Source organism: Pseudochaenichthys georgianus, chromosome 8, assembly GCF_902827115.2.
Source record: "Pseudochaenichthys georgianus chromosome 8, fPseGeo1.2, whole genome shotgun sequence".
Classification (NCBI taxonomy): domain Eukaryota; kingdom Metazoa; phylum Chordata; class Actinopteri; order Perciformes; family Channichthyidae; genus Pseudochaenichthys; species Pseudochaenichthys georgianus.
Window position 1 is genome coordinate 11975992 of NC_047510.2, and position 13492 is coordinate 11989483.

At 40.1% G+C, this 13492-nt stretch overlaps 1 protein-coding gene across 2 annotated transcripts; it reads left to right on the top strand.

The window, feature by feature from the left end:
* The first annotated feature begins 481 nt into the window (after nucleotides 1–481).
* On the top strand, nucleotides 482–9814 carry kdm8 (lysine (K)-specific demethylase 8). Of its 2 annotated transcripts, none has more exons than XM_034090161.2 (8): nucleotides 482–568; nucleotides 1897–2371; nucleotides 3817–3989; nucleotides 5615–5747; nucleotides 5841–5891; nucleotides 6884–7033; nucleotides 8455–8547; nucleotides 8626–9814. In XM_034090161.2, exons 2-8 carry the CDS (start codon nucleotides 1898–1900, stop codon nucleotides 8788–8790), a joined length of 1239 nt encoding a protein of 412 aa, XP_033946052.1. In that variant the 5' UTR covers nucleotides 482–568; nucleotide 1897; the 3' UTR covers nucleotides 8791–9814. The 2 variants fall into 2 exon arrangements, with proteins under 2 accessions (XP_033946052.1, XP_033946053.1); XM_034090162.2 differs by having other exon boundaries at nucleotides 1897–2365.
* The last annotated feature ends 3678 nt before the right edge of the window (nucleotides 9815–13492 follow it).

Sequence of the window (13492 nt, forward strand, 5' to 3'; positions counted from 1 at the left end):
TGGAGTCTACTTGTTGTTGTTGAAAAACAGGGGGAATACAATGTTTAAACCATGGCATGTTAAGGTTTCCATAGCAACACTTGAAAAAAAAAGACAGGTGCTTATGTTCAAGGCTGAGGTTGTGGACAAATGTGACAATGTAGGATAGTGTATGCAACATTATACTTGCAAAATAAATGAGCAGGTAATTATACAGTGTACACAACTCTATGATCCACACGCAGTAGTTTAATCAGTGTCTGTCACTGCCTTTCACAGACGTGTCCTGTGTGCAGGGGTTACTACCCTCTACTGGGGCACAGAGTCAATGCAGAGCAACTATAAAAATACGTTTGAAAAAAATCAATTGCTTCAATTGCAACGAAAGTGAGCTCGAGTATTTGTAACATTTTCAGAAACCTTTTACTCAGTTTTAAGCACTTGAACATAACGCGGAACCAATATTCCCCGCTGTCCGAGTTTCCTTCCGGTGTGTTTTTGTCGTCCCACTCCAGAAGCAGCGTTGAAGCGGACTATTATTTAAAAGATATAATAAATTGGATAAACGCTATAAATGTTGTGAAAACAGGTAAATATACAATTTAAAGTGTTGAATTCGGAAGCACTGTTTAAAATGAATTGAATATAACGTTGGTTTACACGTGTTACTTTATTCAACGTTAACCGACTTAATTTTTAGTGCAGCTTTCTCTTAATGCCATATTCAAATTGATATTAATATGATCTTATACACTAGAGCTTTGGTTGTCATCAACTCCGACTACTTTTGAGCAGGAATCTATTAATATATCGTTACAAAGATTGAAAATCATTGTTTGTTATGCTTACATCTTGTGGATTTAATTGAATGTGTACTGTTTTAGCACTCCAATAACAACTGAGTATATTAAACCACATCCTTGTATGTCCAGCTCTGACATTTAACTTGCATTTGAGGGTTAACTTTAAATATATCTTTAAATTAAAATTGCACTAATGGTGCAGCCTTGCAGCAATAAAGCTGACATCAGGTAGGCCTACTTCATTGGGACTCTTTTTGTTGGGTTACATTTCGGAGTTAACATGAGCATAAAGAGGATACTCGGTTTCTACAAATAACACTAGAGACCAATTTCTGAGGCTTTTTCGATAAAATCATTATCCTCCTCCCACTAGTAATTTGAGGTGCACGTTCAGTGAAGCTTTACTCTGCCCATCCTCCTTAATGACTCCATAATAGCCTAATGTATGACAGTAGAGTAGGGCCGTAATTCCCCCAAACATCGTATCTAAAAAGACTTTATTTCTGCTTGTTTTGTTGTTTTTGCTCAAATGTGTGTAAAGTCAGAGGTTGCATACAAATGTTTCTGAGAAACCAGAATGATATGTGTCCTGGTAGAGGGAACTGCACGGTCAAACCTCTCCTGACACACTTCATGCATGTGGCAAATTACGTTAGTTGTGTTCTGTTCACAAGGGTGCGTTTTTGACTCAAAGGAATCAGGATGCTTCGTACTTTGGCGTCATCTCCAGTTTCAAACGATCATCCAAAACAACAGTTTGAGTCACATGGAGGCAGAGATGGCGGTCACAGATACCATGTGACAGAGGGTCAACACTGACTGTGTGTACACATTGGCTCTGGAGGCCCTCAGCTGTATTTTGTGATTTCCAACTTGAATATAAGGTTTATAGTATACACAAGCAAGTGTCCTGTTTTTGTGTAAACATGGTGGACAGTTTTTAGCTGAGTGTGGACCCATGACATCTTAGCACAGGACATAATTCAAATACAACCTTTGCTTCAGAATTGTTGAATCACCAAACAGTCCACATGTCAATGTATCTGTGCATCATCATTAGGGATTCAGTCTGAACAAGGGCTGTCCTAACTTTCTTTCACTGTCTGTCCCACAGCATGAGTAAAGACGTCTCATTAATGCACACGCTGTGGACAAAGATCTCTGCTGTCCTGCCTAAAGATGAGGAACAGTTTCCACTGCCGTTTGGGGCCATAGTGGAGTCGAGTGTGGTGGAGATGCTGAGAAGGTCCAGGCGGCAGCTGTACAGCGACACCACAAGCGCCAGCCGAATGCTCACTGCCAAGGTCCTTTTGGATTTTTCATGGGAGAAACTCAATACTGGAACATGGCGCCATGTGGACAAAGAATGGAGGCGCGTTTATTCGTACGGCTGCCTCTTCAAAGTGGCCGCTCTGTGCCGCGGAGATCCGTCAGCAGAGGATGTCCTGGAGGCTCTGAGGACTTGTGACATGGGTTTACTCATGGGGGCGGCCATCATGGAGGATGTACTTCAGGTTATTGTGCGGATTCTGCAAGGTGAAGTCAGGAAGTCTACTAAAGGAGAAGATAGTGAACACCCGCAGGTAAAGGTCGGTGATCTTTTGTACCTTTTGATTTTATCATAAGTAATAATTTACCTCATTAGCACCATCAAAAGTGGTACAAAAAGACTTGTTTTTCTTGAACTCTTAAGGCTTTAAGTAATTGCCAAAGCACATTTACTATTAAATGTACAAGAATAAAAGGTAGCAGATCATCAGTCATTATCATAAAATAAGATGTGCACAACTTGTTCTATTTAAGTGACCACTGAGTGTCACCAATTTAGCCACACACTAAAGTAGTGGAAGTGTTTCCTTGTACGATGTGAGGGTCTAAGGACAGAGGGTCTAAGGACAGAGGGTGTCGTATTGTCATACTGATATTCTGTACAAACTGTGAAGTCCACTGAGACAAGTGTACCATTTGTGATATTGGGCTATATAAACAAACTTTGATTGATTGATTGATTCAATGTTTACAACAATTGGTAACTTTGGAGGACATTTCAAAATAAGCTTCTCTAAAGTTTTAGAGAAGTATTTCTTTTCTTTGTCGCCCTTCTTGAGGCACTCTGTCAAATGTCACTGAAGATAAAGTGGAACAAACACTCAAATGTCAGATCCCTTTGTTTAGATTCCTTAAGATTGAGACGGAAAGCTAAGAGTAGGGTTTGGAGGATTTTTCTCAATAACATGTTTGCTTTCTTTAAAAAAAATCCAACTGAAAATTGAACTCAGTTCATGCATTCAAAACTAAACAGTCCATGTCTGGCTGTAGTGGAGCTTAAGGCTGCAAATAACAACTCTTTTTTTAATGTCTTTTGATCTTCAATACCTTTTGATCAATCAATTGATCAACTTAATGCCAGAAAGAAGTAAGAAATTGCAATGACAGTCTCCATAAACCGGTAGAGAGAACTTCATATCGGTTTTTATGCACTACCAACAGTCCACAACCTTTAATATTGCTCATCATCAATCCGGGTTTCGGCTCTAATGGTTCATAAAATGGCTGGAGATTGACTCATCTCTTAATCTTATAATCAATAAAGTTATTTTATAGAGAAATATGTCAACAGAATAGGGCTGCATAATGTGCAAAGACTATATTGATATTTTTTGACAGACATTTTAGATTTAGGATATTTAAATATGGCATAAGAGTATTTAACTTGTACAATAAAGTGATCTATTTGATTCAGAACTGAGTTGTTCTATTAGCTGCCTTTATCTGTTTAGTCATTTGATCCACATTACTGATGATTATAAATCAAAATCTCATGTGTACATTAGTTGTTAAAGCACGATTAGTAAATCCAACAACATCATTGCAATTTCAGAACTCAAAATATGATTATATTTTATTTTCTCCGTCTATCCCAGCCTGTTTACAGACACGTTGTTTTTCTTGTTATTTTCCTCTTACAGCGCTCGTTTTTAGAATCGATTTGAATACTTGACAAACCCCCTTGTTGTGTTGGCGTCATCAACAGAGAATAAAGATGGAGTGCCCGCATGTTCCTGTGATCAGAGAGGAGCTGGCCATTCCCAGGGTGAAGCGTCCTTCACTGGAGAGCTTCAACACAAACTACCTGCTCCCCCTCAAACCGCTCATCTTAGAGGGGACCATCGAGCACTGGCCCGCCCTCAACCAGCACCCCTGGAGGTTTGTTGTTTGTTGTTTTGAATCTGTTGTTCCATTTGTATTAAAACAGGCTATTTCTCTTTGTCCAGATAAAATCACTACATCAGTCGTTTTCCCTGCTATACATTTTTTTTTATCAGTTTTCCCATGTCATGGTCATTTCTACTGATCATAATTCCATTGTTGAGGTCTACTAGAATAGATTTACATTGTTCAATGTTCCAAACTCACATTGGTTTCTCATACAGCATCTCTGTATAGTATGTGTATTCACTCTCTGTCCTAAACGCCTTGTTGGAGCTCCTTCCCCCCCCCCCCCCTTCCTGTGAGCCCACTGTGCTCTGATTGGTCAGCTCGCCCACTCTGTTCTGATGAGTCCACCACCGTTACAGCGGAACATCAGTGTTTATGTGTTACAATAGCAACCAGAAAATGACACCAGTAATGACAAACAGATGAGAATGCTGCGTGGGGTCTGGAGCTGGGTTACTGGTGTCATTTCCTGCTTGCTGCGTGGGCTCTGCGAGACAGCGAGACATCGCGAATGGACGCGGGAAGTGGGGGTGCTGAGGGGCTGCAGCACCCCATCTGCGAGGCTCCACTAGCGGTTGCAGGCGGTGTACATGCATAAAAAGCTACATAACACACAAGGGGACGGGTAACAACCGGAAAAGCATGACATGGGACCTTTAAGTCAAACTCTCTTGAGTCACTCTCTTCTCTAAAACTACGTGCAAATGAAGAAGCATTCATCATCTTGACGAAACAGGCAGCTTAAAGAGCTGCATTAACTGAACATGAAAAATAAAAAAATGCTGCAAGAAGCACAAATAACAACAAAAAAAGGGGACACTGAAAAGTGATGCACACAACTGGAATTGGAGCGCTTGTTGACGTAAAGTTGGCCAACTGTCACTCTCACAGAGTTTGTGTATTTCATAATTGTAAGTGTTCACATTGTTAAAATAATCCAAAATGACCTGAAATGAAAGTATTGGCCTATTTTAACATAGCATTGCATGATTAGTGCATGTGCACGGGTTGGCCACCGTACCCAAAGGCTTTGATAGTCAATTTAAATTTAGAAAACAACACACGGTATTGCTATAAGCATCAGTAGTCCTCCAGCATTGTTAAACTCTACTGCCCTCCTCAGACTGATTTACACTTGTGACGCCAGCTGAGTGCACTCGTGCAGAGGGGAAACCTGCACGACTCACTGAAGCAGCTCTGGCGTGTTACAAGCAAATCACATCAGTGTGTTAGCAGACACTTCGGTTACGTGTTCGTCTTAATTGCCTTAAAATGTGGAAATAACACAAAGTGAATTTATGTTGGTGTAGTTGTCAAAACACCCCCGATTCCTGACTCTAATGTCTGCCACCGGAGGCCGATATAACTGCCTCTGCTTTGAAGATGATCCCTCTCTGTCCTCCCTCTCCCTGCCGCCTCCTGACAGCTGACTGCTCTCGCTGACACCTGACATGCGGCGCCTGACTCTCACTCTGACAGGGGGGGGGGGGGGAGGACATCCTGAAGTGCTCCCACAACATACTTTTGAGCTGTGCTCGAACCCTGAACGACCAGACTTGAGGAATTATGCCATTTTTATTTCAGTAATGTTTGTTTTTCTTCATTCCGCAAAGCATAGAATACCTTAGGTCAGTGGCCGGCTGTCGGACGGTTCCTGTCGAGGTGGGGTCCAGGTACACGGACGAGGGGTGGTCCCAGACTCTGCTCACCGTCAATGAATTTATCGATCGATACATTTTAAATAAAGTAAGTCCATCATTAATTTATGCTGTATTGTTAACACGATCAAAACTCTTTTCTAACTTGTTTTTGATTTGCTGTTGTTCTGAAATGGCCCAGGATGGAGTGAAAGGATCAGGTTATCTCGCTCAACACCAGCTTTTTGATCAGGTATGTTTTCTTTCCTCCTGACTACATGATTATGGAAATAATTATCTATTTATTTTGATTACCTATTGATTATTCAGCTTTTATTTTCTGGCACAATGTACAATTGAATTCTCCTTATTTCTAACGGTCATCCTCAAACCACATTGCTTTAAAGACTATTGACCTTTTAGTCTAAATGGTGTGAATTGACCTTTACAGAGAGGGCATCATGTCAAGTTCATAGCTGTGAATTTGGTGATGTTTCATGATTTATTTTACATGAAATCCCTATTATTAAGTGATAACTTGTTAATCAGCTAATAATGTCTATTATTTGTATCAAGGAACTGACTTAAAATGTTGCATTATAATCGGAAAAGGAGACATTCGATGTTCTCCTTTGGATAATTAACATGAATTAATTAATGATGAATTAAGGATACAGTTGCTCCCATTTCAAATAGAAATGTACGGAAGCATAACAAAATATAAGAAAAGGAAATGATAAATGATATTTAAAAAAAGTACAATATACTACAATATCTCACAATAAGAAATATTATAAATAACATTTTAAATGTGTTAATTTAATTTTAAATAATGTATATAATAAAAATAAATATATATTTAACATAGAATCATTTCTATTATTATGCAATATGTGTGAAATTGTCCTAATTAGTGTGAATTATTTAGTTTTGACGGGTCACAGCGAGCTTGGTCCGACACAATCTAATACGTTTATTCTTGATTTGAAATGTTGACAGTTTGTGACACATTTTGAAGAAATTCCCTCTAGGCGTTTGTGTTTCTGAGACATAAGGTTCACAGGAAGTAGACAGACGAGCCAAACACAAAACGCCTGCGGCCACAGCTGTCGCCAGCAGGGAGGAATAGAAAACTATTTCTGATGAGACACTGGCAAATGTTGTGGTTAAAAACAACATGGTATAATTCTGTCAGTGTGAATTAAAGCCCTCCCTATGTGATTCTGTTTTTTAATGTTGCATTAGATTCCAGAGCTGAAGGCAGACATCCGTCCTCCTGATTACTGCTGCCTTGGTGAAGGAGACGAGGAGGACATCACTGTAAACGCCTGGTTCGGCCCCGGGGGGACCGTGTCCCCTCTGCACCAAGACCCTCAGCAGAACTTCCTGGCTCAGGTGACCAACACACAATGTTTTATACGATGTGATAATTATTCATTTTCAAGTCTGAAATGTTACAGCAGCTCCAAAAGGAGAAATATTAAGACACACGATACAAGGAAAACAACATGTAACATAACATCACGATCACTGAAGAGAAACACGCTCAAGACACTCTATCATACATTTAAACTCGGATTGAATTCCGAATTTGAGGATTGAATGGTGCACAAAGGATTGCTTCAGTCTAACTTTATTAAATCTTGGGACCAGGGTTTTCGTTAGCCGGTAATTACCGGTTCTTAGCTGGTAACATTTATTAAAAACCGGTAAATTCAAAACCTGCCGGTCAAAATGTCTGGTAATAATTAGGGATGCTCCGATCGATCGGCCGCCGGTCATTATCGGCCGATATTCACTCTTAATAGTTTGATCGGTGCTCTCTATAAAGGCCGATCAGGAGAGCTGGATCTGATCGATATGGACATAAACGCGAGTGAAGTGTAACCGGACGAGAGAGAGAGATCAGATCAGCTGCTGAGTCTGACCGAGACACGCAGCTCTGCATAATCACCTGAAGCCCCGCCCTCTGCAGGAGCTGCTTGAGAAACTGACGGGCTGTCAGGAGAGAGAGGGAGAGGGGAAAAGAGAGGATCCGTTTCTCCCGTGTTATTATTCAAATGTAATGTAAACTTTTGAATAATGTATGTATGTATGTATGAATGTAATAATTATGTTGAATTTTTCGATCTGTTACGATTATAAACTGAAGCAATATAAAAATGAGCCCCGTGAACTGAGTTTTAAACTGAAGCATATCTGCTCATAGTCCGGTAATTACCTGCTAACGGAAACTCTGCTACACAACTCTTATTATTATCATTGAAATATGACCGGTAAGTTTCAAATTTGTCCGGTAAAATAAATTCTGCCCGGAAATTTGACCTGCGAGAAAAAATCCTAGCGGAAACCCTGCTTGAGACCCTGTTTCTGTGATTTAATGGTAAAAATGAATATTCGCTGTTCAGGACATGGTTGTGGTCAGAGAGCATGTTGTTGGAAAGCCTCACTATGATGTTATGGTCGGCTGATTCATGAGTTTCTCACAGGGTTGACCTCCAATCTTTGAGCATTTATTCAACTTGTGGAGCTTTTTTGATTTTAAAGCGGTAGACAAACACTTGTAGTATTGCAATACTGTAGAACAGTCAAAACCACAGATGTAAAAAAACAAAGAAGAATTTGTCTACACTCCCCGAAAGGCTTAAGACGGCAGAGAGAATCAATTCTTTGTTTTGTTCTTTTTCAAACATAAAGGGACAAAAACAAAGAATGTATTTTCTCCGCCGCCTTAGGACTTTCAGGGCGAGTATGAATCCAGTTAAAGATGTCACGTGACCGCGCTTTGTTTAAACCACGGGTTTCCCGTGTATCAGGTGGTGGGAAGCAAATACATTCGCCTCTATTCCCCGGAGGACACGGACAAGCTGTACCCTCATCAATCACAGCTCCTCCACAACACCAGTCAGGTGGGATTGACAGTCCATATATAGATAAGAAATACATTTTGGAGCCAGTTAATATATGCAGCATTTCCTCCCATGCAGGTGGATGTGGAGAACCCGGACCCAGAGCGCTTCCCGGAGTTTGCCAAGGCTCCTTATCTGGAATGTGTGTTACAGCCCGGAGACGTGCTGTTCATCCCCGTCCAGCACTGGCACTACGTCCGCTCCTTAGAGCTCAGCTTCTCTGTCAGCTTCTGGTGGTCATGACTGCACGAATCTTTAATAAAAAATATACTTTTTGTACAATTTCAGTTGTTTTCTGTTTCTGTGGAGGCAAACCAATTTGGGAGTTTTTATGCAAGGCTAATTCTGATAAATCTTAGGACCGGCACTGAAACCTTTGATCCACGAACAATAAACACAGACCGCTGAGTGATTAGTTTAATTGTGCTGCTGATGATTGCAAAAACATCCATTGTGTGGAAAGCTGGAAGAAAAAACAAATGAGCATTTCAAACTGTTTGTGCTCATTTCAACCTGCATATAATTACAGAGCAGTGTTAGTCATCTCCTTTGATAGAGTATGTTTCTCTTTTCAAATTGGTATATTTAATTGTGTTCTCAACCTTATTCCTACAACTATTCTCAGATGTATGATTTCCATAATTAATGGGAATGAGGCAAGTCTTCAAATGTACTAACCGAGCGAGCTACAGGTACAAAGATGGTGATAAACATGGCTCTGTGGTTAACTGACAGCCAGAGGCAATTAGGCAGGTCGCAGATTAAATTAATAAATGAAATGAATTAATCCCCTGGGAAAAGACAGGCTTTGAAATGAAAACTGTCTCATTGGTTAAGCAGCCTGACAGTACAACTCCTGTCTCTCAAACGCAACACCTGACTACAAAGACGGCAACACTTCGTTTCACTTTTCAGACCTCTGACAAACCCCAGTCATTATGCCGTCGGTTTGTTTCAATCAAACCCTCTAATTAGAGTCGAGCAGTATGACAGAAGTGACAACATTAAGTAGATCAGCACTGATTTACACATTTGATCTGCCTTTCAACCCAATTCACAGTCTGCACACGGCAGACAAACATCTGAGGAGAAGGTGAAGAGTTTCGTAGGATTTTTCAGCCCAAATAAATAGATTTAAATACAATTCTTTTTTTTCAACGAGTGTGACATTTTGACTTTGAACAAAGTGCAGTCTAAAACGATAATGTGGCTAAATCAAACATGCATAATTTGCTGCAAATGTAAAATAAAATGGGTTTAAATTGTCTCTCTTTGACAAGTGACTGAAATTTGGAATCACTGTTTTCTCGAAGTGCTTGTAAATATGGGCTCATTCATGCATTTAAATTATGAATAGTAACCAGAGGTGGATGAAGTATTTAGACCTTTTACTGAAGGACAATTACTTAAACCAAATTGAATAAATACACATTGAATACAATCCTTAAAGGTCCCATGTCATGCTTTTCCGGTTATTAGCCGTCCCCTTGTGTGTTATGAAGGTTTTTCTGCATGTAAACGGTCTGCAGAGTCACAAACCTTCAAAGTACACCCTGTAGCGAGTAAAACTCTAACACAGAAAATACCTGTCTATGCTGCCCCAGAACGCCTCGTTGGAGATTTCTCTTTTGCTTCCTGGGTACAGTGACGTGCCCATACCCAAATGGACCCATTGGTCCAAATGGATCAATCCGTGGAGCCGTTACGTTACTGTACGTCCGCGGAGCCGTTAGGTTAAGTCCGTGGATTGGTCCAAATTGATCCGCGACTTCCTCACACACACACACTCAATCTTTTCTCAGCTGCAGCTCCGCCAATTTCTCCTCCCCGAGACGGCGGGACGCGGCGAGGATGTGAGTCGGTGTGTGTGTGTGTGTGTGTGTGTGTGTGTGTGTGTGTGTGTGTGTGTGTGTGTGTGTGTGTGTGTGTGTGTGTGTGTGTGTGTGTGTGTGTGTGTGTGTGTGTGTGTGTGTGTGTGTGTGTGTGTGTGTGTGTGTGTTCGGGCTGGGTTTCGCTGTCTCGCAGACGGCCACTGGGGCTCATAGGGAGGGCGGGGCAGGAGCTCCAACAAGCCGTTTAGGACAGAGAGTAAACACACATACTATACAGAGATGCTGTATGAGAAACCAATGTGAGTTTGGAAAATTGCACAATATAAATCTATTTTAATAGACCTCAACAATGGAATTATGATCAGTAGAAATGGCCATGACATGGGACCTTTAAGTAAATGTATGAAAACATTAGCATCAAAATGTACTCAAGTTCCATTTCAGAACAGTATATTTATTTATTTATATTTATGATAATTGTGATTGCACCAATGTGTTCATCACATCAAAGTTTGATTCTGGTAAAGGTGAAGCTTTTTTTTACTATCTATACTGCTGCTGGGGAGCTTGTGAATTTCACCAAAGGATCAATAAAGTTGTATGTTATCGGTCTTAGTTTAATCTAACCTATTAAAAATGATGATACATATTTTGTATTGTAAGTTAAAGTATAATATTTCCCTCTTAAGATGTAGGGGTGTAGAAGTATTAGCAGTCCTGTCAACTCTCAGTGCAAGTACCTCAAAATTGAAAAAAGTAAATGAACTGATAGTCAATCTCTTATCTTGAAAGCTTCCATAGAGCAGCAGATAAAACGTTTTATAAAAATCCGGTGCGTAGCGTTTCCGTAATCCAGCTAACAAACAACGCAACCTGAAAAACCTCCATTGCGAGGGTAATATCTAAGAGCTGGTGCATTAAACATTGCCTGGGTTCAGGTAATAGACTTATCCTAACGTAGTTACTTTCCTTTACGAGGCTAAACCAATAATATGAACCCTGCGGAGTTTAATTCTGTAAGTAAATGCTGTAAACTTCATTTAGCCCATCAGTGCTTTGTTGTCGTCAAGTAGGCTACGTGGCACAATTGAGTTAGAATCACACAAAACAGCTTACTCCCATTAAAATGTGATCAATACTCAATTACCAGTGAAGTAATTTGGGACCTCGGGGTCTTAACCCTTTCGCTTCCACCGACACCCTCTGCCCCCGCTCTTTTGATTAATGGGCTCATGGATTTTCAAATAAATCTGGCAAATCAGGATAAAGAGTGGTAGAAGTATCTTGTTTTGTGGGTGAATGAACTGGATGTACAATGGTTATGTTGTGGTAAGTAAAACATCCCTATAAATGTAGATCTGAAACACAGGCTGATTTATGGGTTATAAACAACGTAATCAATAATTATGAGTGAATATTCCTCTAAAATAATGTGTGTCTATGCATTGAATCGTTTATGTTGTTTTTGGTGGCCTAGACACCTTCTGAGTTATTACAGTTTGTATAAGAAAAATATTACATAACACGGTTGTTCCTTTTCATTTTGGATGAAATCTCCAAAAATGAATGAGGTGTTGCACAAACAATTGCTGGTTGCACTGTCGCGGACATTCATTTCGGAAAATGTTTGTCTTTCTCACATGCCTGCCACGATGGTCCTTCAGAATTGTTTTTTAAACTCTAATCTCACTTTCGCGAAGTTTGCTGGTGACTCTAGATCAGCTGACAATGTATGCGTGTTGATTAAGAGGAAAAGGTGCTTGGTATTTTTATTGTTGTTACTATCAGGAAATGTACAGCCAAATCCAGGTCCACCGAGCAGTATTAGTCAAATAGCTACTCCTGCTGATTTTATATCTAGATCTGGGCTAGGTTTAATTCATTTAAATGTGCGTAGTCTGTTACCTAAATTAGATTTTGTCCGTATTTGGGCGAGTTCGACTGATGCTGATGTCATTGTCTTATCAGAAACGTGGCTAGATAAATCCATTTTGGCCTCTGACATTTACATAAATGGTTACAGTGTATATCGTACTGACCGGCCTAAAAAAGGTGGTGGCGTTGCCATTTATGTGAAAAATAAGTTTTGTGTAACTAATATGGTTTCCAAATCTGTTAGTAAACAGCTAGAATTTTTAGCCGTGAATATTGAGGTAACAAAGGGTCAACAGCTCATGGTGGTGGGCTGCTACAGGGCTCCTTCGGCTGTCAAGGACTCTTTATCGTCTTTGGCAAAACTGTTATCGCAACTTTCCTACAAGGAAATAGTGCTGCTTGGTGATTTTAATTGGGACTGGTTAACTTCTGTGTCAGAGGATTTTAAAAACCTGTGTACCTCTTTGAATTTTACCCAGATTATAGACAGTCCTACTCGCCCAAATATTAAGTCCCCAAATAAATCCTCCTTAATTGATCTAATTTTAACAAATGTTCCACATAAATACTCATCTGTGGGAGTATTTGCTAATGATGTGAGTGACCACTGTGTTGTAGCCACAATTAGGGACACTAAGGTCCAAAAGGTTAAACCTCGTATCATCATCACAAAGAGAGACAAAAAACACTTTGTGGAGTAGGGTTTTGTACATGATCTGTTTGATTTTGATTGGGGTAGAATCAATTTGTGTGCTGATGTAGAAACTGCATGGTCATATTTTTATCTTGGTTTTATGAAAATTATAGATAGACATGCACCTCTGCGTAAATTTAGAGTGAAGGGACGAAACAATCCCTGGTTTTCTGCTGAGCTGTCCAGTCTCCTTCATGAGAGAAACAAGGCCTGGGCAAAGGCTAGGAAATCAGGCTCAGAGGTAGAATGGCTACGTTTTAGGCAGCTAAGAAATAGCTTCACATCTCAAATAAAAAGTGCTAAATCAAAGTACTATTTGTCGGTTACCACAGAAAACCTGAATAATCCTAGGAAATTTTGGAAAGCCATAAAATCGATTTCCACTGGTGATATCCCAAATGAGCTACCTTCGTGCCTCACCACAGCATCTGGCATTATATCAGACAGGGCTACTATGCTAAATTGCTTTAATGAGCATTTTGTGTCTTGTGGCTCTCTGTTTGGCTGTGTGGCTCCTGTGAACGCTCCAATCCTTGACTCTGAA